At 47.1% G+C, this 23,339-nt stretch overlaps 1 protein-coding gene across 1 annotated transcript; it reads left to right on the top strand.

Annotated features, from left to right (window-relative positions):
- The first annotated feature begins 526 nt into the window (after positions 1-526).
- On the top strand, positions 527-22,698 carry LOC111077858 (retinal homeobox protein Rx). Its single transcript, XM_022372314.2, has 6 exons — positions 527-1,211; positions 1,983-2,114; positions 6,851-8,002; positions 8,101-8,267; positions 21,306-21,471; positions 21,567-22,698. The coding sequence occupies exons 1-6, from the start codon at positions 812-814 to the stop codon at positions 22,331-22,333; spliced, it is 2,784 nt and encodes a 927-aa protein (XP_022228006.2). The 5' UTR covers positions 527-811; the 3' UTR covers positions 22,334-22,698.
- The last annotated feature ends 641 nt before the right edge of the window (positions 22,699-23,339 follow it).

Here is a 23,339-nt window from a genome sequence, read left to right as displayed (position 1 = left end):
GTATCCGTTTTAGGTTTCACGCATAGCAGAGATATATCTACAGAAAGAGAGAGAGAGATAGATAGAGAGAGTACAAATGGTTTCCCTATAAAATTTTAGTCGAAAAATCTGTGAAGGAAAATGCGGACAATGTCATTATTCCACAGTGGAAGGTCAGCCCGGCTAGAAGAGGGGCTACAGCTATGGCTCCTGTGCGGGGATAGTTGGGCTGTAAGTGCAGTTAGTTTATTTTATTACGAAGCGGAAAAACAAACCACTTGGCAGAGCCCAAACGAAGCAAAGAACCCATTGTTGCAGCACGGCCCATGCTCGACACCTTGATTCCGACCACCCCACCCCAACCCAACCCCGAGCCCGGACTCCTGCGCAACTCTCTCGTGAGCGCTTGCTCTCTCTCGCTCGCTCTCTGTCGCTCTTTGTGCGAGGTAAGCTCCGCCCTTGTGGATGTGACGTGGGTATGCGTACCCATATATAGAGGTGGGGAAGTCAACCGGTTTCCAATTCGATTTGTGAACCCGGACCAGACCGTAAGCGAGCGACAGTCGCTGCGGCTTGTTTATTGCCAACTCGGTGCGCAACGGTTTCGGTAGCGACTCGGAACGAACAGTTTCAGTTTACGGCTCAGTTTCGTTGGTTCTTGAAAGTGACTACTGAAAATGTTTGACATTTAGCGAGAGCAGAGTGAAGAAAATACGAATTTGAAAGAGAAATTCAAAGGAAATAAAATACAATTTGTGTGTGAATTCGAACTGTGATTTGCCGTATCATTGAAGTTGGAAAAGTGCACAGAGGGAAGGAAATAACACTAGAAATGGATATCAAAGCATCTACTCCGCCATCCGCGACCGCCCTTGAGACTGCAATCCCAGCGCCCGGCTCCCCCTCCATGGAGGCGAAGGCACTCAAGCTGGCAGCATCCGCAGCAGCAGCAGCAGCGGGAGGAGGAGGCGCCGCCTTAGCCTCGGCGGTGGCATCAACAGCCAACACTACGGCCACATTCCAACACATCTTCGAGCAGCTGGTGCAGCAGAGCGGCGGCAGCCCCAAGCTGGCGCCCAAGCAGCTCGACCACCTTCGCCACCTGCTGGGCAACGTGCGGGACGCCAAGAACCTGCAGTTGCTTGTCGAGAAGTTCAAGAATTTCGAGCAGTTCCACGAACACTACGCCGGACAGCTGGCATCCAACAACAACACTGTGATCTCTGCTGAAGGTGAGCAATGGCAGCACGGCTGCACTGCCGACGGCAAAGAGGGAAAACTGTTGCGAAGGTTTTCCCTTTTAGCCGGAAAGCGTTTGCAATTGCTTGATTACAGATTTAATTAACACAAATTGCCGCCGGACACGGACACGGACATGCCAGGACAATTTCTCTCTCTCTCTCTCTCTCAGCCTATATTTCTGCATGTGTGTATGCGTGTTCACAGAAATGTTTTTTTGCATTTACATGCACAGGGGAAAATTTTAGAGAGAAATTATAAGCTAATTGCAAGACGAGGCAATTAGAGGGATTTCCCCCGCCTAGATTACCCTTCCCTCTCTGTGGCGATCCATATTTTCCGTTCCTTAAGCACAGTTTGTTTTAATTTCGTTAAAAATGCATAAAACCATCAGGAAATCAGAATATCAGAATATCAGGCAACATGTTGCCTACTTTCCAGCATGCAGGCGTGACAACTGGTCATTAGGGGAGGAGGCAGTGGCACTGCACTGCACTGCACTGATGGGCGGGGGAGAGGGACACGTTGCAATGACTGCTTTTAGCTCGTTAAAATAGTAAATAAAGTTGTGTCCATGTGTGTCCTTGTGTGTCCCTTTGTGTGTGTCCGGACTAAATTTTAATACTTTGGAAATTGCTGACAAATTTGCATAGAGTTCCGTTCCCCGACGAGAAGTTGTCGTGCGCCTAATTGACTTTGGCAAACTGTTGGCAAACAGGCTTTTAATTTTCCCGCTCTCTCGTTTTGCCTCTCTTTTTCTGCAGATAGCAACGACTTGCTGAAGGACAATGCAAGGAAATTCGGGCCTGGCGGACAAACGCTGACACCGCGCCACACAATCGACGCCATTCTGGGCCTGAAGAACCGCAATGGCAAAGTGGAAACGGACGGCGATGGTAAGCCAACAAGCGTCATAAATCAAAATCCCAATTCTGCATAGAGCTGAATCCACTAGAATTATTTTGGCATTAGCCTGTCTCACTGGGCGCCATCACAAAAGGCAAATCGATTTCAATTACCCGCTCACAGTCCGTCGGAATCAAGAAACACAATCGCTAAATTATATTAGCAATTCTTTTTGCCTTGAATACGGACTGGGGACTGGGGCTCCTTGGCAGGTCTCAGGGGGGTGGCTAAGCGGGTAACTGGCGTCAGGGCTTGCACTTTGGCAACGCCTCAAGATGCACGACAGCTGATAAGCAATCAGTCAGCGGTAATCGTTCATATAACCACCAAAAGAGAGGGAGAACCACTAAGTCCGCCACATTCGAGTATTCCGACTATACGATACCGAGTATTCAGATTCCTTAACCTGCTTATATACTCTCCATATTAAATGGTGCACATATTGTATCCATCGCATGGGGGGGAAATAAATATCACCATTTGCGTTAGAAAAGTAAATGCTAGAAGCTGATAAGCTTCGTTGGTCTCTCAAGTGCCAAACTTCCAGGGCTCGGCCTTCGAGTTGCAAACTCTGTCACCATGTATTTTACTGCAGAGTAATATACTCTACGCGTGCAGGGTACTCGTACAATATGAACTGAAACGAAGGCAACGGAAATCATAGATGGGATTAGAATCATTTGCCTTTGGTTTGTGTTTAAGTTTGCTTTCTTCTTTGAATCCAATTTAAACTTTTATTAGCTCTGGCCCGGGTGGCCAGAGAATTCTTTTTGAAGGCTTTTTAACTGGATTATAGTGGGGGACTTGCGGTGTCAACTGGTGATGGCGCCTCCGCCGCTGGCGGTTGCCAGAAATATTCTTTTGCACGTCATTTATAATTCATTTCCCGTTCTGTTTTGATTGCCGGCAACCGATTGTCGCCCCGAGCACACCCACGACCACGACTTGCGAAAAATGGGTGGGCATTGATATTTCCGCGATTATGGTTCGCCATACCTCAGCGCCCTGGATGATCCCAGCAGCGAGGTGACAACTAAAGGAGTTGCCATTGCACAAAGCGGGCATGTCGGAGCATACGAGATTCAGATCATGAATAGGTTAGCAAAGTGTACTTATACATGTCCCCCCTCTTGTTAGTTCATTTACTTACAACCACGATTCCAGAAATATTGAAGAGAAAGGAAATATGGAAATTATATTATATTCTTCGATTTCGTGCCTTTTATATATATATATATACACCACCACCATCTTAACCAAATAAAAACCCGAAACAATTAAAGACAATTTCATTTTCAATTAATTAAATTAAATGTTTTACATTCGCATTAACATCAAAAAAAATTATAGCAAATTATAGAGACTTGTATACCGCATGAACAACCAACAATTGAGATCGTTAAAGTCGACATCTCGATACTCTCTACTCGTCGATTTTTTACAGATTTTTTGAGTCGGAGAGCAAAGTCAACACCGTCAAAGTGAATTTAGTTTCCAATGATTTCTATAAACAGATATCATCCCAACGAATTAAGCTTATCTTCTATGCTGAGACATAGATAAAACACTCCCATTGGAGTACCACAAAAGTACAGGGTATTACAAGGGTAATAGCAAACCAAAATGGCGCGGCAGAAACAGCAAGAGCACAGGTTAAATGGCCGCAAATTAATTAGAAGCAAGCAAATTAAAGGTGGTTCGAGCAGAGGAGTGCGTGGGAGCGGGAGGGTTGTGGGTGAGGAGGCGAATGAAGTGCTGCGGGGGAAGGGGCAACCAACTGGTCTATCGCATTTAAGCCATAATTAAACTGGCGGCCAGACACAAGCTGTCAAAAAGCATTTCAACTGACAGCTGGCGGCGGTGACGTTGGCGAGACGCGAAAGAGAGAGGGGGAGAGAGAGAGAGAAAGAGAGAGAGAGAGAGAAAGAGAGAGAGAGAGAAGCGCTCATTAAAAGCGCAGGAGACACAAGTGCATTAGTCCCGTAATGTGTAAGCTACACACATACGTTGCTCCGCATCATCAAGATCAAGATAACAAGAGAAGGAGATGGGGATGGGGAGACGGATAGAACGAGACGGAAAGATTGAAAAAGAGAGACGAAGTGAGATCTGAAGCAATCGATGGTGATCCCAGGCCGCGATCCATCTACACGAGATCTGTTAAGCAGTTGACGCGGCATTAAATTGAGCATTAAGCCATCTTAATGATTTTAATGCGTATTCGTGTCCGTATCTCTGTCCGTATTCCTGTCCGTGGCCGAAGTGAGCCACAGCGTGCGTCGGCGTCGTCTTATTAGCCGCTTTTGTACATGCCCCCCCGTACATGCCCCTGCCACAACAACCACTTCACTTTTGTAGCACTTGTGATTGACAGTTTTGTTTATGGCTTGTTTTGCTTTTTGATATGAACTCTCGAGTTCGATATTGGATCTCTTGCGCTCTTGCGCCGCCTGCGCCGGAAGATGTCGAACCGAAATGTGCATTTCCTTTCAAGGCCTCTACCTGTTTGGACCATGACTCTCCGAAATGCTTTATGCCTCGCTTTGTTGCTTGTGGCTAATAACATATCAATTAGGCCGCCTAATGGCCAAGTATTTGCTCACAATGGGAAACTGTCAAATCATCATTAGGGATAGACAGCGAATGGGGGAGAGGAGAGCGCAATGGTATGGGGCTGAGGCTGAGGCTGAAGAAGTGACGCGATTAACGTCAATTTGTCCCTCACTCTGTTCGGGATTCGTCGGAAACGGATCGGATCAGAACAAATTAGAGCAGAACGAGGCTGGCTACCTTCGATGTATTTCCTATCGCAGTCTAGCATCTATCTTCCCCCAGTAGCAAAACCTTTTAGTTTAGACTCTGGTAATCGAATATTTACTGCTAATAAGAGTTGAAAACTCCCATGAAAAACAAAAACGAACAAAACTCGGCTGCGCTAACAACCGTCAAATTTCCAGCTGCCAACTTTAATTGCCAAAGCAGCTAATGGAGAGCGTACGGAAATCATTTCTTAATTGAAGTGTCGATCAGTTTGTGTGGCTGTGTGTCTAGGACTGAATGAATACCCAACTTGGGCAACGAACTTCGCTCGATCGATGAGTGAATGGGCACACGAGAGTTGTTTCGCTGTGCCCCTTTGGATGGTTTTCGGTAGCATTATTACTCTACTTATTTAAATTTATTAATAAAGCTTGTAGCTGTTATTTTCGTTACATGCCAATTAATGTCCTGTACATAACGATAGATTTTAGGAACATTCAAACCATAGCATTGTAGCATGTTTAGGAACTGTGTATCTTAACTCTCTTGTTGGCAAACTTTTCCGAAGTTCAAGCTGTTTCTGCTGAATATATTCATCACATCATTCACACTCTTTCGAATTGCTCAGGAGTGAGCCAGTCTCCCCCCCTGAATCACTCTGCGGGCACAGAAACTTTTGTCTTAACCTTTTTTGTTTTCGCTGCTCACGCAATTAACTCACGCACTCCGTGTGGGCCCCTCCCCGGTGCTGCCGGCTACTGTCTCTCACCTCACCTCATGTGGTTTCCATTCGCTGGCGCATGGAATACCATATTCCAGCTCCCGATTGTGGTTCGTGGCGAGCTGGGAGTCTTTTGTGCTACTTCATTTGCAGAGGCTTTCGGAATGTTTTGTTGTTAATTTCATTAGCACCACAGTGGCTAAAGAAAAGCGCACGCTGGGCGTGTAAATGTCGATTGATTGGTGAAAATATTCGAAGAGGTTAATGCAGGGCATTTACGATTTAAAGTTAATTGGCCAAGACGTTGACCCAATTAATCGAATTGGGGGAAGAGTATCGGCTATGAAGCCCATAATTACATTAGAAAATCGTTTGGGCGAGCGTTCGTTCTCCCACTCCAACTCCAATTCGAACTCGAACTCGAACTCGCATCGACTTACATCAAAAAGCAATTACACAAAAGACCATCAGATAATTACAGATATATAACTATTTTTGGGCCTGCGACTTCCAAAGTTGCGCTTTGACGGAATAATTGGATTTCTTTCTGTTCTCCTCCGACTACGACTCCGCCTCGAAAGCCAATTTAGCATAGAAATTGAATTTGGTTACACCAAAATCCAGCCCACAAACTGCACAAAAGTCACTGCAAACAAGTGCCAGCACCCCCCTTCAGAACCCCACCCGCTCTTGCCGCCTGGCACTGGAGCGGCGACAACTAATGACTTCCTTGCATGTCATGTGATATGCCCGAGCGCCAGTTGGAACGCCCATTAGGGAACAAATACCACCTCATCTAAGCCAGTTCCCCCTAACAGGCATACCCTTAGCCTTCCTTATACATATGCATGTATATGTGATGGGCGGACGCACTCCTCTTAGCCTTTGGTTGCAGTGTTTCAACTGTGTTTTCTGGGAATTTTTATTGCCTCACATTGTAAATACGAGGCGGCTAATTGAAAGCCGTTTATTAGTGGGTGGGCGGCCAACAGGTCTAACAGGTCCACCATCAACCACCAAATTAAATAACACGTTGTTATTAGCCGAGCTGTTGGGCTGGGGGGCTCTTAGCCTTAGCCCACCAGTCTAGCACAAGGCTTTATGACTTGTCTGCCTCATTGAGCATACCAATTAAAATCGAATCAGGTGGCTGAGCAGGGGGAGGCAGCCACAACTAGAGCATGATCTAACAAATGGAAAACATTGTTGGATCTAATCCACACGCATTTTCTCGCTGCCTTTCAGGCGACATGGACCCCGCAATGTGTGACGAGGATGCCACCGATCTGCGCTGCGGTATGACGCTGACGCAGCTGAGAAATATGGATCACCACATGGCCAGCATGCTGCAGCAGCACGCCAAGAACGGCGGAGTCTTGCCCTACGGCCCAGCAACTCCTCCCGGCGGTGCCCAGCAGCAGCAGCAGCAGCACCATGGCGCGGCGATGCCTGGACCGCCACCCCAGCAACAGCCACATCCACAGGCCGGCCACCACCATCAGCCACACCATGCACCGTTCGCCTATCATAATGCGTTCGGTTTCGGGCAGAGTCATGGGTACGGGCAGCAGGAGGACGCGGCTGGCAATTATCTCAGCTCGATGCACCAAATGGTCGAGGCCAATCAATTGCAGACCGCTCCTCCGCCGGCGGCCCCACCGCCGCCTCCCCCCAATTCGTATGGCAGTCACCAGCAGCACTTGGCAGCTCTGGCTGCGCATGCGCAGGAGCAGCACCACCAGCAACAGCAGCAGCAGCAGCATGGGAAGTATGCCAAGTCATCGCCCACGACAGCAACTGCGGCGGTGGCTCCTCCGGGAGGCTACTTTCTGGAAGGCCAGACGGCGCCTGGCACTGCTGCTGCCGCGCAGTCGCATACACAGATGGGCAGAGGCGACTACGACGAGCGTTCAATGTCCTCCAGCAGTGACATGGAGGAGGACGAGGATGATGCGGCAAAGATGCAGCTCGACGGTGACCAAAGCAACATCGATGTGACCACGCCGCCCACACCCGGCGACCGAGCACTGGCCGGTAAGCGCAAGTACTGTGATGAGAACGAGACGAAATTAGCCAACGGCCAGCAGCCGCAGCAGCAGTCCCAGTTGGCCAATTACCCCATCCGAGCTCGGAATCTGGACGAGGTACAACATCAGCAGCAACAGCAGCAGCAGCAACAACAGCAGCAGCAGCAACAACAGCATCCCCAACAGCAACAGCAGCAGAACTTTCAACACGAGTACCGGAGCAGTGGCAACAATGGAGCCGATCATGGCGATCGTCTGGCTGCGGACACGGAGAGTCTGGTCAACGGCAGCTGCGCCTCCAGCGAGGATCTCAACCAGACCAACAGCAGCGAGCACGGCGAGAAAATCACATCCGGCAGTGATGATGAGGGTGAGTGCACCAAACCCAAAACTCAAACTCTACTACTAGTCCCCATGTCCATCTTTCATTAACTATTTTTTGTATCGCACCACCCCCGTCCCATGCAGGCCAGGACGAGAACTGTGCCAAGAAGAAGCACCGCCGGAACCGAACCACCTTCACCACCTACCAGCTGCACGAGCTGGAGCGGGCCTTCGAGAAGTCCCACTACCCCGATGTCTACTCGCGCGAGGAGCTGGCCATGAAGGTGAACCTGCCCGAAGTGCGTGTCCAGGTGAGCTATCTCCGATCCCTCTACAGTACTTCCACCGATTTATGCAGGTTCCTCAGCCTCATCCTCATCGTCTCCGCTTTGCTTTGCTTTCCTCTGCTAATTGTGCAATCAACGTGTCTGTGTCTATCTGAAGCCGCAGACGGAGCCTGGCCCCGGAAATTAAATAATTTCCGTTTGCAATTTATTTTAACGAAATTAAGCTGTGCCAGCTATTCAGACCCATACCGCTCATTTAGGAAAGGTGTATATCTATGTATATATCTTTTTGCGTTTCGACAAGGATTTATAGCTGAGCAGGTGTGCGAAAGGGTAGAAGCTCCATTGATCCATTGAAGAGATATGTACATACCAGTAGTTGGCTGCCAGTAGTGCAATCAGAGCTTATGATTATTATGAGCTCATTTCATACCATTGTTAGTTTCAAACATTTTCAATTCAAACCCGATTAGTTTTCACAGCCGCCATACTCGTATCATCAATTAGATCGACTGCACCGTACCGAGCCCGAAAACCCGTTTGATTCATTGGATGATTCATTTAAAATTTGCATTCTTCATTGTCTGCCTCTGGAGGTTTCCCTTCAGTGTGGTAATATTTGTCAAACTTTGGGCATAACTTTCCTCCGAATGCCTGGAACAATTTATGTCTCAATTGCGAAATGACAACGCCGAAACAGTTTCAAGTTGGTCGGTCGGTGGCCCATTCAATAAGTTTTCCTTTTCTTTGGCGGAGAGAATTATGCATTTTATGCGACTGTGCGCCTTTTATGCTCTCCGTGACTGTGTCTGTGACTGTGTCTATGGCATGGCTGTGTCAGTGGCAATGTCTGAGGCAGTGTGGCAGGATGCCATGCCATGTCTGGCAGCCATTCGTTTCGGGTGGCAAATTGTGACGTGAACGGGCAGGGCGCCTCGTAAATTCCATTCACGGCGGTGTAGCATAAAATACGCTTAAGCAGAAACTATCGACGTGCCGGCGGGTGTGGGTGTCTTGGTGGGACGTGGCGTAGTTTCGTAGCGGTAAGAAGCGGTAAGAAGCGGGATCCGCTTTGAGGCTGCTCCAAGCTCTGGAGTGGACCAGGCGATTGGCATAGTTTTCGAGGCAGCAGGCAGCGAAACGTTGTAAGGAAGGAGCTTCCTTCCCCGTCAAATGAATGGAACATATCAAATTTCATGATTTCGTTTCCTTAGCCGACAAATCATTTTTATTGACTAAACATTATCGTGCCCACAGCCAGAGTTGGCGACACTGTCGTCGTTGTCGTCGTAGCCGTCGTAGTCGTCTCCAACACAACCCAGGACATAAATAAATAAACAAATAGCAACAAAAATCGTATATATTTATAGGTAGACGAGTATCCATAGCCGAACTGTATAAACGAAATACAAAAGTAATGAAGCGAAATCGCATAAAAATTTCTCCTTGCACCGGGTCCGGGGGCCTGGCCCTCATGTGTCACTTTGTCAAATTGACACGAATTCAAATTATGCCAGCAGGATCCGAAACGAGCCCAAGTTTCGAGCAGGAGGGGCAGTAGGATTGAGAGCGGGAGCGGGAGCTGGAGGGAGCTCTCGAGGACCCCACACCATACAACCAGCGAGCCAGGGAACCAGAGACCAGGGACCAACGGCGAAACGGAACCCTTTGACTCGTTTTTTCGATTTAGTGGGGTGCACATACCCTTAACATACACACACATACACATACACATACCCAATGCCCTCACTCTTTCTCTGTGTGTAATCGTATTTGCGGTTAGTTTGCATGAAGTTCTAGTTATCGTTTTCTCCTTTTCCCTTCCTTCTTTTTTGCTGGGAAATTGCTTGGTGTGCAACTCGTTGAAGGTGGAAATTTGTTTTGATTAAGTTTCCACACACACACACACCTTGTAGGCTGGAAAAAAAGGAAATTGTAACCACAGTTGACAGAGTTGTTTCTATCCAAAACGCAGTCAGCCATCCACCAAATACAATTTCTCGTTTAGACGAGTTCATTTTGGGGCTCTGCTGCTGCTGCTGCTTCTGCTGCTATTTTTTGCCCCCCCTTTCTGCTGCTGTCATTGCATTGTAATAGATTTGCTAAATGTTTGTTTAAAAAGTTTGATTGGTTTTTGCATTTGTGTCTGAAAATTTGTCTGTGGTTACTTTGATTGTTGTTTAAATGGGCACATTCATATTCGAATTCGATGGGATAGAGGAGGACAGGACGACGAGGGGCTAAAGCCCAACTATCGAATGGGAATTGTGTCATTTTGCGGTTTGTCCTGGGACAAAGACAACAGCAATTAGGCAGGGGAGCTCGGGCCCGAGAACAGAACGGAGCAGAGCAGAGCTCAGGGATTATCTGCGATGGTAACCAAAACAAAACGCGTTAAGCCAGCAAATTAAATGGCAGATTAACGCCCAAAAACAGCGCCAGACAATCATTAACACTTGCCAATGTCGGGGCCCTATCGCTGTTTGCTTCCCCTGAGAGCCCGGGCATATGGCCAGCTTGAGATGACAATTACTTTTGTTTGGATTACACGCTGTCAGGGCTGAGTGCGCTTTGAGGGTTGGGTTGTCTGCCGCTCACTGAAGGGTTAAAGCCGTCAGTCGACTCAATCATACGCTGCATTAGGCCGGCGCGGGGCTAAAACAGTTTAATTAAAACTTAATGCGGCATGCCCGAGCAGAGCGAATCGAGTTATTCCAGGATACCTACATACATTTGTATGTATGGTGTACTAGCGAGATCTTGTCTTGCATGTCTTCGTTTAGTTAGACGAACAAACATGACTATTGCCATGTGCAACGACAATTTTTATTGGGTTTATTAGCAGCAAAAACAGACGGAGGCAGGCAGAGTTTGTCTCAATTATTTTGCATAGTCAAATGATTAAATATCGTAAACCTGTCAAAATATCCCCCAATGCCAGTGGGCGAATCATGCGAGTAATCATCCTGTGTAATAGTTTATTTATCTGCATATATTGCCCATACGACATGGGTGACGTGACAGAGGCAGTGCCAGTGCCAGTGTCAGTGCGAGTGCCTCTGCCCGGAGGGGCCTCTGTGGATGTGCATAAACGGCAAACAAATAAAAATGTCATTTCACTAACAAATAAAATAGATTTTTATTGCATTCCAGTATTTGCCCTCGCCTGTCTCGTCTCCTCCATTGGATTTGGTTTGAGTTCGGATTTCCCTCCTCGACATTTCCCCATTTTTATGCTCATTTCGTTCTGGTTTCTGCTTCGATTATTTTTTATTGAATATTTACTTCAACTTTGGCATTCGTTTCGTTCACTCGCATGACCGTTTTATCGACGTACCGTACCCACGCTTCTCTTCCTCTCCCCGCCCACCATTTGCTTCCACGCTTTCGTTTTCACATGTCATAATAATAATGCATATTAGGTTCATTTGTTTGGGCACCCCAGCCACAGCCCCAGCCCCAACCCCAGCCCGAGTCGCTGTGACAGCCCCCGACCAAGCCCCATGAAATCCTATACAAATCTAATAATGAACATGATCGCAAGTTGCCATCATCGTGGAATCGGGGCAAACTACTTGTCGTATAAGCAAATCGGACAAATGGGCAAACTCTGAATACCTAAGTGGCTGATCCTGGTCCTGGTCCTAGTCCCACTGAGTAAATGCGGCCGCCAAGTTACTTAACTTATTGTCGGAGATGCCCCTTGGGGCCTTCAGTCTCCTTGGGGCAGTGGCAGTGTCCCAGCATTCAATGGCCATTTATTAGGCACTTGCCCTGATTTGCCAGTGAGGGCCAGTCCACGATTATGTTTTATACGTGTTCGTTTCCGATGAAATATGCAGCAGACTCAAGCGACAGCTGCCCTCAAGTGTCGGCAGAAGGGGATGGGGGTAGTTATGTGGGTGTGGGAAGGCCGCTCAGAGGGTGGGTGTGGGCCAAACAATTAACACATTATGCCACCTTTGCATAACAACAACTACAACAGGGACAGCGGCAGCGGCAGCAGCAAAGGGGAGGGGAGTAAAAAGAAAGCCAGGGATAACAAAGCCACCGCAAGGGTAAATAAATGTCAGGTCACAAAGGCAGACTTGAAGGGCTTGGAGGTGGCGGTGGTGGCCCCTCTACTTTACCCTACATATACATAGTGCATTTATTTATACGTGTTTTTTATGAGGATTACACATCTGCCGTTTATGTAAAGTTTACTTTTATTTTATCAACTGTCAAGTGAAACAAAAGACGAACAGGAGCAAACTTCAAAACATTGAAATGAAACGCCTAATTATCGATAGAGTCCAGCCAAACTGCTTATGCAAATACGTCTGGAGAGGGGTAGTAATATTTTATTCAATTGAAGAAATTTGTAGTCTCCTCAGTTAGATGAAAGTCTCAACAGCCAAGACTAAGAGAGGCAAAGCTTGCCCAGCTGTAAATCTTTTGGAGAGATAGTTGGCGTTGGAAGGAGACAACTGGCTGAGGCTGGTCTCGTCAGAAGTTCGCCGCTTTCAATTAGCCCTCATTAGAGACTCGACTCACAAAGGAGAAGAAAGCCGCCTGCGATCGGGACACTCCCACGCGGAATCCGTGTCGCAATTAATTAAACTTGAAAGCCAAGAAGAGAAGTTGGAAAGGAGATGGCGAAAAGAGAGAGAGAGAGCGAATGGAAAGAGGGAGATGTGTAGGCGAATGACGACGCAATTGCCGCGCAATTCAAAGGAATTCCAGCGGATGGCAACGGGGACGGCGATGCCAAAGGATCTGGCAAGGACAACATTGTCGGCATCGGCATCGTTTGTGTTTATTTGCAATGGCATCCAATTTCATTCTTTTATGCGACTTATTGAGTTTGCCCTGTGCTCCATGCCATCGTATGTTCTGGCCTGGTCCTGGTCCTGGTCCTGCCAAAGGGTGTTCTGGTTCTGTATCCGCGTTTGGGTTTGTGTCTGAGCCCGGGGCAAAGTATAAAGCCAGCCAGCCAGCCAGCCAGTCGACTGTGCCTGTGCCTAGACCGCCTTTTATCTGCTGCTCAAGTTTACATACCGAATCCCCGCCCGGAGTCTGCTCTCCAATACCACGTGTGTGCACCATTTAAGCTGCGAAACGTGTCTTTGTTTTGTGCTCCCTGTTTGCCCATGTTCGATGCGCTTTTTAGCCCTAATAAACTCACTGGGCAGAAGGCAGGAGGCGGACACGTGCCCAGGATTTCTTTTAGGAGCTGCCACTAAAGATCAGCGTCTAGGCAGTGCTCTTCACCTTCACCGTCCGGGACTCGTCTCCAATTCACCGTAACCTGTCAACACATTTCAATATAAATGCATAAATCAAATGGAATGAAATTATAAATCATATGCCCCCGCCTCCATGCCCGCCCCCCCCATTCACCCTCATTCTGGCCCATTCGGGTTGCTGTTCCAACAGCAACCCCTGACCGAATCGAGTGACAGACAGGCAAACAAACAAACATAACCTCACTTGACATCGGGGGTTCACACAACGGATGAAAGACATCAATCCCCCTCCCCTCCCCAGCCATCCCCTACCATCCCTTGGCGCGCGCGCGCCCAATATGTTTGGCTTAGAGCGAAGCAAAATATGAACAAATGTAATCAAGCGAAGACAATTACAATTACAATGAAATTATTTCCCATTTCGGCATCGCTTTTTTATGGTAAATTACTTTTGGCAAAATGCCTGGAATCCTTGGATGCGATCCTGAGAAAACGTCCAGGACAGCGGCAGCTGCTTTTGCCGGGAGGAAAATCTCCAAGTGTCAAGTGGGTGGTAGGGTTCGTGGCTGTTGTTACACCCCTCGCAGATTGTTGCTTATGAATATTATTCAATTTGATCGCCTAAATGCTTTGTAATGAGTTGCACATCTGTTCGGGTTTTTTTTCAGCCTCTGCCGGAGTCAAAAGTTTCAAAGGATGAAGGACCCATACAGCGGTGCGGGTGTTTTTATGCAGCATTATATTATTATTGCATTATAGCTTTGTCCCGGGTCGGATGTCAAGGATGAATTCAATTAGGCGGCAACATTTTGATGACTTTGATTCGGAATTGTGTAATCTGCGTTCGAGTTAACTCGTTTGCCCTGTCCTCTCCATCAGAGATACACATTTATTTATGTATCTTCCAGTCCACTCACCCATCTGCATCTCTGGACTGCTCTCTGCTGTCGGTTTAAATGGGCACTGGGCTTAAGTTGTCAAATTAGCAGCCACAATACTCGAACCATTTCAATACTAATTCCGATGCAGAGTCAATCAAAGTTCAACCCAAAGAGAGCCGAGCCGGGACAGGTAGGTGGGTGGGGGACGGGACTGGAACGGAGACGGAGACGAGGGCAGCTCAGACATATGAGCGATACACGAAATTGACTTAATCAGCTTTATATAAATGCTTATTTTGACAACGAGCTGAGGGAGTGGAGTGGGAATGCGGAGCAGATCCCCACACACGCTAATTATGCGGGGCCCAAGCGGCTTATTATAATTTCAGACATCATATTTATGGGAGCGGGACCCGAAAGGAGCTCCAGCTAGCTTGGGGCTCGCTTTTCCGCTCTTAATTAATTCCCGCTGCCTGCTAATTGGTTTTATGCGTTTCTCCCACAAACTCCTATTGCGACCGCATAAATCACAAAACACTTAAACAATTTTCCGTGCTCCGACCGGGTTGATTATGTGCTAATTAATCACCTAAACAAATTCAGCTATGCTCCAGCTCGGCTCGCAGGTGGAATAACAATATTTAACAATATTATTTTCGAGAGCACGCAAAATATAATTAAGTTATCAGGCAGAAAGAACTATGGTACCCGGGCCCAATTTATATTTGTCACAGAAATATGTGTTATACCCTCCCAGCGGGTATAATGTGTTTTATCATAGTCCCTGATTTTTTAAAAATGTTTGGCTATAAAGTCTGAATGCACGCCGCCAAGATCTGATCGCTCTTTACTGCTGCTGAACTTAGTTAACCAAACTGTGGATATTGCAGGTGCAATACCCAGTGTCATGTGTACGAAGGATCTGTAAGAGTATCTGAAGCTTCGGTTCCCTAGGAAGGTCCTAATTTCTTGTTAAAATTGAGCGTGGCAACTGCTTCGGCTCGACCCTGTTCCTGTTCCTGTTCCCGTTCCCGTTCCAGTGCTTGCGACTGTTTCAAATTAAAAATGCGTCAACAGAAATTTGTTTTTGTGCTGGGGAAGGGAAAGAGGAAGTGGCAGAACCTGATGTCTGAGTTGGCATTCCAATTCCCCGTGCGACGCGTCGCGACGTTGCGACAGTTTGACGGAGCAACCCCGCCAGGAGCGGAGTCCGCCCATGGCTGGTGTTTGTCGTCCTTTGTAGCCGATTTAACTGCTTATTAACTGTGCGTGCGCCCGTTTGTCCGTGCCCTTTGCCTGGGCTGCTGCTCGGCATGTCAGCGAGTAAATAAATAGCTAATTAAATACAGGGTGCCACGTGTCTCCGGGCAAACACGCCCCGGCAAACAAGGTTCCCAGCCATCTCCGCTCCGCTCTGCTCCGCACCGGCCTCTGACTCTGGCCAAAGTCAGTCCGCGGTGAACAATTGAAATCCGAAAGAAACCCGAGCCCTTGATCGAGTGGGTGTTGGATTTGATTCTCGCTTCGTTTCGTCCTGTGCAGCCTTTCCAGGTCACGAGATTGAAGCGCTTTCCTTGGCTTTTCCTTCACCTCGGCGACATTTGAGGCGGAGCCGCTGCTGCCCGCGTCTGCGGCTGTCAGAGAATCGAGATTTGTCGTGTGTTTGGCTTTCGATTACAGGTCTTTGAATGGAGAACTAAGACTGTAATTAGCAAGGGGCGCTGAAAGTGTGGAGTCCTAAGGGATGGCAAACACACGATATATTTGGAATGCTCATCATCATCATTCAGTGTGCCTGATATCTGAGATATATGTATGTATATGCAGTCATTTGGGCGTCCCCCAAAGCGAACTGTCATGTAAATCTGTTATTTTTTTTTTTTTTGATTAAATCATCGCATGGATGACAGGGGTTTGATCGCAGCTGTGTTGCCACATTGATCAGGTACTGGTGTGTGACTTATTGTCCGATTATTCAGTTTCGGACGCTTGATGGGCCCAAGGTGTGTCTCTCTGTTATTCATAAATTTTTGGGCCCAGATCGTTCATCAGAACTAAGTTCACGGAATCAGGATGAGTCCTCCGACCAGTCTCCGTCCTCCCCCGTCGGCGGCTTCGAGTGTAAATCAATATGCTTGTCGGCTCTTAAACTAATTAAACATCTTGCGGATTGTGGCCGTTGTCAAAGCTTTTGTCTTTGCTCTAATTTGTTCTGAGTCGTCCCACAAAAGCAGCCGAAACAGGATGCTCGAGTCTCAGTCTTCGTCGTCGTCCTCGTCGCTCGGTGCTGAAGCCCTCTACATAAGAGCGAGCCCCGGAACTAAAAGCCAACAATGGAATGAAAAACATGTCATAAACTACAACTACCAGGGCAAGGACTCCACGCTGTGGCTTTGTCCCTGCAACTTCGGTCTGGAATTATGACAGCCCCTGGATGGATGGATATATGGATGGGGTGAATGGAATTGGATTGAATGCTTCATGTCTGTCCCTGTTTAGGGCTGGGCCAGGCATATAATTAGGCTCCCCTAGCCGGGATTTGAGGATTTTTAATTGAATTAAAGCTCGCACAACGGAACACGACCGAGACGACGTCCGTCCGCGAAGAGCGCTGCCCATGCTGCTGTTCCCATGCAGTTTGCATTTGGGTTATTAACTTAGGCGCCGCTATCAATATCCTTGAACGCAACGGGTTGTCCAGAACAGTTCGATTCGCCCCTCTGGGGCCGAAGGTCTCTAATTGCAGGCCATGCTGGGCAATATTTTTGTTTCCATGCAATTAACTTGCTTATCGCGAACGACGCCAACGAGAACGAGCCCCCAAACAAACTGCATTCGATGGCATCGGGGTTTCAATCAAATTGATTGAATTGCATGACAACCAGGCGGCACTGGGATAATTATAGTTCTTTCGCAGGGATAATGGATATGCCGTAAGTAACTGGAGTTGCAAGTTGATTCCCCGAGCTGATTTCAGGTTCCTCCCCATTGGAATGCGGAATAGTTGAATAAAACATGACACTCTTACCACTTGAAGGGATTCCTTTGCATGTCCATTCCATGCCTAAATTTCTCTGAGTGTATTCGTGCCAAAGGTAGGAAGAAAAATTATACTCAGAGCAGGGAGTCCTTATAAACAGTCTGTGCCCTACAGATTCTCCTATCAACCATCTCTCAGTGTTGCCCTACGCATTCCCTATCAAAGCGTATTTTCTTTCCTTTTTTTTGTTCATTCCAATAAATTTGTTTCACACATTTTAAGACCTACCGATTTTCATACGAATTTTTCGCTCAGTGCAGCCTTACGATTGGTTAAAACGATTTGTCGAGGAGGCCTAAACCACAAACACGATCCCGGCAACCGACAGAGCAACCTACCAAAAACGGAAGTATGAATAATCCAACAAGAACTGTGTAATATCAAGTCGAGCTGCAACAATTCTCCCCCAACCTTTCTCTTCCTCTCTCTCTCTCACAGTCTCTCTCTCTCTCTGGTTGTTTCTCTCTCTATCTCACTCACTCTGTCTCATTCCTCTCTACACAAGTTGCAAACAGTTTTATTAAGCTGCTGAAGCTCTTGTGTGTTAAAAGTCAATTTTCCAATTTGCAAACTGTCAGAAACATTCGAAAAGCAATTTCTGTCACACAGCGAGTGAAAGAGAGGGGTTTAGCGATGTCTGGCTGGGCGAGAGAAAGACAGCAATAGAGGGGGGAGTTGCGTATACGCCTTGTATGCTGTGTGGGTTACTTCTACTTCTATGTGCTTTCCCATTTTCGGGCAACAACGACACTTTGCGGCCGAAGTTTTCCAATAAAACGGCAAAACTTTGCTGCGAACAAAATTAAAGAAGACGACAAGGAAAATGCCAGCAAAGAGGACGAGAGTGTGATGGTGATGGTGAAGGTGAAGGAGAGAGTGTGCGAGTGAGAGAGGGAAAGAAGAGATGATGATGATGATGCTAAAGTGGGCTCCGCACGGAAGAGTGGTGATGGGCTATGGGGTGGGTGGAAACCTGGGGACACAGATTGTTTGCTGCCAATGTGAAGTTTATGAAAAAGATTAAAGTTGAAAAGTGGTTGCCTGCTGGGGACGAACGAGGCAGAACCAGCACCCCAAAGCGGGCGGTGGGCTGAGGGGAAGCGGAGCTGGGCTTGTGGTGAGTCGCGTGCCCCGCATGAATGCCAAATTGCTGCAGGCCTGCTCGATAGAGGGGCGCACTGGGTGGATGGTTAAGGTTGGGGCCAGAGTCAGAGTCAGGGGAAAATGTAGCAAAATTGAAAATGGCTGAAAATGTGGGGATGCGTTTGCATGAGTATGTGTGTGTTTGTGTGTATGTGTGTGTGTGTGTGGGAAAGTGCTTGTTTGTATTTATGTCTATGGGGTGGAAAATTGAGTTTGGTCCATGTCAGAGCAGAAGGAGGCACGCCGAGTGGTGGGTGTTGGGTGGTTGGGTGGCTGTGTCGTTCGTGGCAGCATCAACAGCCAAAGATGAAAGCAGACAAATTTCGCCAACTTTTGGGTAGATGGTTCGCTCTCTCCATGATGATTATGATGATGATTATGATGCTTGTGGGCGTGCCACCCGCCAGCATAGAGCTCTCTCTCTCTCTCTCTCTCTCCTTTATCATTCGATCTATTTCTCTCTCACTTTGTCTCTCTCTCTCTCTCTCTTTCTTTCTGTTTCTCTTGTGGGACTGTGTGGGGATTTTCATTATGGCGCGCCATGAATGGAAATTACAAAATTGATTTTGATGATTTAATTAAAATGAAGAAGCACAAACTCAAATTATAACAGCCAGGAGGAGCGGCTCCACAACCTACACTCTGCCCTCCCGCCCTCCCCGCCAAATGTCAGGATTCCCTCTATGTGTCCTTGTGTATGTGTGTGTGCGTGTGAGAGAGGAGTTGAATGTGGCCTAAAGCTGCTAACTTTAATTTATTTTCTTCGTACAGATTTGAGAGACAGGAAATTAGACTTTCTAAATGGGATTCCCATTTGCCGGAGCCAGGGGGTGATCGGAGCTTATGGAGTGGATTGGAGAGGGGGAAAGGCAAGTACGGAGGGTACTCAAGAAACTGTAGCACTTTTGTTATTGCTGGCTGTCTGTTCTGCTAATTGATATCTGACAGATATTCGGGATTACTCATTTGATTGGGTTTTGATTAGCATGAACTGAGTTTTTATTGTTGCAAATCAAAGGGAAATTAGCTGCAGTTATCGTAAACTTTTTGGGATAAAATTGGTTCATGGCTTCACTATAATTGCACTTATAATGTAATATTAATATTAATAACTGAGTTCTTATTATATGCATTGTTTTTCTTAATTTAAAACTAAAACAAAAAGAAAAAAAACTTAATTAAATTAAATTAAATAAATAAAATAATAAAATAAAATTAAATGATATAAAAAGGAAAAATATTTATAAAAATACGCTTACATAGCTTCAAGCTTTTCATTTTATTTTGTCTAGTTTTATGGAAAGTTATTAGGAACTCTATTTAGTTTTTGAGTATAATAGCAAAGCTTCAGTATCAAATTAATATAATATGATATCTTAAAATATTAAAAAAGTTAAATTTAGTTTAGGAAAAAACCTTTGAATAAAATCGTAAAAGGTTTAGCATTTATCAATTAAACTTACACAAAATTGCAATGCATCTGGATCTGAACTAAATATCTTTATAAAAAAATCTAATCAAATAATTTTGTTCATACATACATGTATGTACTAACTCGTATGGTATATCTCTTCGCTTCCAGAATATGTTAAAATGTCAGACAATTTCTTTTGTTGTTTATCCAGGAATTTCAAGTATTCCGCTATCCCCATTATCTTTAATAGTGTATTTTTTTAATTAAGCCATTGCAAAGTAAATTTTCCGATTCGGGAAATTTGTTTTGCAAATCACTTTTGGGCAACCAGAATAATTTTACGCGCCATTATCTTTAATTAAAGAGCCACAGACGGGCGACACGAAACCACGAATATATACATACATACATACTTTCACACATATATACATACTTTCACACATATATACATGTACATACATACGTTTCTATATAGTAGTGTTTGGTCTGTTGTTAAAATATCTGAACTGTGTTCTGTGGCAAGAGCAGCAGCAGCTGAAGCTGAAACTCTGGCTAAAAACAACACACAGCAACGAACGGCAACAACATTTAATGGTAATGAAATTTTCATCAGAAATAATTTCTTATTAATTTGCGCAAATTGCATTTAATTACTTTGAGCGTGGCAGAGGTTGGCCAGGACTGGGGGCTATGAAAACTCTCTGTCGGTTGCTTTTATGGGGGGTTTGCTCTCCCTCTCTCTCGCGCTCTCTATCTCTCTCTCTGGCATTGCCTGACTCCTCTTTGCCATTCAGTTTAAGCCACTAATTAGACAGGCACACTAATACACACTCATTGTTGCGATAATTCTAATTAAAGCGAAGGCGAACTAATTGGATGTTGCTTAACGGGACTTGTGTGCGCCTCTGTGTATGTCTCTGTCTCTGTCTCCGTCTCTGACTGGGTGTGTGTGTGTGTCTGTATGTGTGCTCAGCCATTTTGTTTGTCTGGCTGTATCTCCTCTGGGCTTGTGTGCCGGTATGTGTGTTTTCATTAACAATTTCAGCGCTGGACGCCATTTTGCTTTTTGTCTTGCCTGAAGCTTTTCTCTTCCGGCGGCATTCATTCTCGCTCCGTCTCTGTCTCTCACTTCATTTCTTTCCTTTTCGTCCCCTGGTCTTTCAGCTTATTCGGTTTTCTCATTATGCTTTGGGGCCGTCTTCCGTCAGTCGTTCTTCTTGCTGTTCTTTAGAGACATTTTGGCGCCTGATTAAATTAGCGCGTTTCTTGTCAAGTGATTAATTTAATTGCTCCGTGCGCTCTCTAAGCAAACTAATTAGCTAACCCTCCACCCCCTCCTTCCGTCCTCTCCCGCAGGTCTGGTTCCAGAATCGACGGGCCAAGTGGCGTCGCCAGGAGAAGTCGGAGAGCCTGCGTCTGGGCCTGACGCACTTCACCCAGCTGCCGCATCGGCTGGGCTGCGGAGCCTCTGGTCTGCCAGTGGATCCGTGGCTGTCACCGCCATTGCTGAGTGCCCTGCCAGGTGAGATCCGCGTATTCAAAGTGGCCTTTCCTTTACTCACACCCATCGCTCTCTCTCTCCCTCTCTCTGCCCCTTTCTCCCACGACTCTTTGCAGGCTTTCTATCGCACCCGCAGACGGTGTACCCCAGCTATCTGACCCCACCGCTGAGCTTGGCACCCACCAACCTGACGATGAGCAGCCTCGCGGCCATGGGACACCATCACGGCCATAATGGACCACCGCCACCTCCGCACGGACACGGACTCGGGCACGGTAGTCTTGGACACGGGCATGGGCTTGGGCATGGGCATGGGCATAACCAGCCCCAGCCACCGCCGCCGCCCGGTCCACCCCATCCCCATGGCGGCCATCATGTGGTGCCGTTGTCGCATCTCTCGCCGCACCTGTCACGCATGTCACCGCACGCCACCTCGCTGGGCTCCCCGCACCACGGAGTGCCGGCCACCGGCCCCACCCCCCTCACAGCACTTCACAGCAGCCTGCCGCCCACGACCGCAGTCTCGTCCTCGTCCTCCTCCTCCGCCTCGCTGGAGTGCAGCGGACCGGACGTCTGCATGTCGCCGCAGAACCTGAGCCTCTGCAACGCCGACTCCAACGGGGAGGCGCGGGACAGCAGCGACCTGGACGCCGGCAGCAGCAGCAGCAACCACGGCAGCGGCCTGGACAAGTGCGCGGCCAGCGCCAGCATCGAGCTGCTTGACGTGGGCCGTGAGAGTCCGCCACCACCACCGCAAGCGTCGGTGAAGCAGCACTCCTCGTCTCCGCCGGCGGACATGCGGAGCAATTCGATAGCCACGCTGCGCATCAAGGCCAAGGAGCATCTGGACCAGCTCAACAAAGGCCTTGTCTCCATGGTCTAGCCACAGAAGGTGCCTAGCCGCCAGCTTTGCATCCCCTGCACAGCAATTCCCATGCTCCCCTAGACTTAGTTATTCTTAGTTCAGCTCCAATCAAAATCCCCCCAAAGCATCTATGTTCTTATCCTCTAGGTGTCATTAGTATAGTGAATCTCATGTTTTAAGTCTTTGTTTTAGTTATCTACATACATGCAATCTGGCGCCGAGTTTGGTCCGCAGAAAGAGCAAAATAGCCTGCCTACGGCACTGCGAGCTGCAAGCCAGAAAAACCAATGAACAAAACTGTGCAGAATGTAATTTTAAAATTCCTATTAATTCAACAGCAAAGGACAACAAACATAAGTCTAATCCTAAAGCATATTAGCACAAAATAAATACAAACAAGTTTTAGCTCAAAGAATAATCGCTTAACTGGGAAACGGTCAGGACAAGGGGAAGGGAAGGGATGAGTGGGTTTCAATTAGCAGGGGAGCTAATCAGGAGCAATCAATAACCCTTACCCACTTGTCTGGCCAATTATGAGGGCTTATCTGCCTCATTGATCGCAACCGGGGGCTGTCAAGGTCTCATTAATGACTTGATTAATACGAAAATCGGGAGACACTGCAAGGACCTATGGTATAGGGGGGGGGACATCCTGACAAGCGATAATTAAATGCAATTAAAAAGAACTAAATGCACAGCAAACAAAACCTCCGCAAGGTGAGTGCTGTGGGATGGTGGCACATGTGCAGTAGCCGCATTTCAATCTAATAAAATAACGAATAAACGAATAAAATTATAATTGATTAACGCCGCGGGCAATTAAGCTGCAAGCATGTTGCCCACCCCAGGGGGTAGCCACTGTTTCCAAGTCCAACCTTCTTTCCAAGTATGCATATGGAATGAGTACACACATGTGTATGTATCCCGCAAAGACCTCGGCGCAATGATAATTGCTGGCAATTACATCAGACCGCTTATCACACGCACAACATCTACGGGAAAATCTCACCCAAATGAATACTGC

This window comes from Drosophila obscura, unplaced genomic scaffold (assembly GCF_018151105.1).
Source record: "Drosophila obscura isolate BZ-5 IFL unplaced genomic scaffold, ASM1815110v1 contig_186, whole genome shotgun sequence".
Classification (NCBI taxonomy): Eukaryota; Metazoa; Arthropoda; class Insecta; order Diptera; family Drosophilidae; genus Drosophila; species Drosophila obscura.
This window is presented reverse-complemented; position numbering and strand designations above follow the sequence as displayed.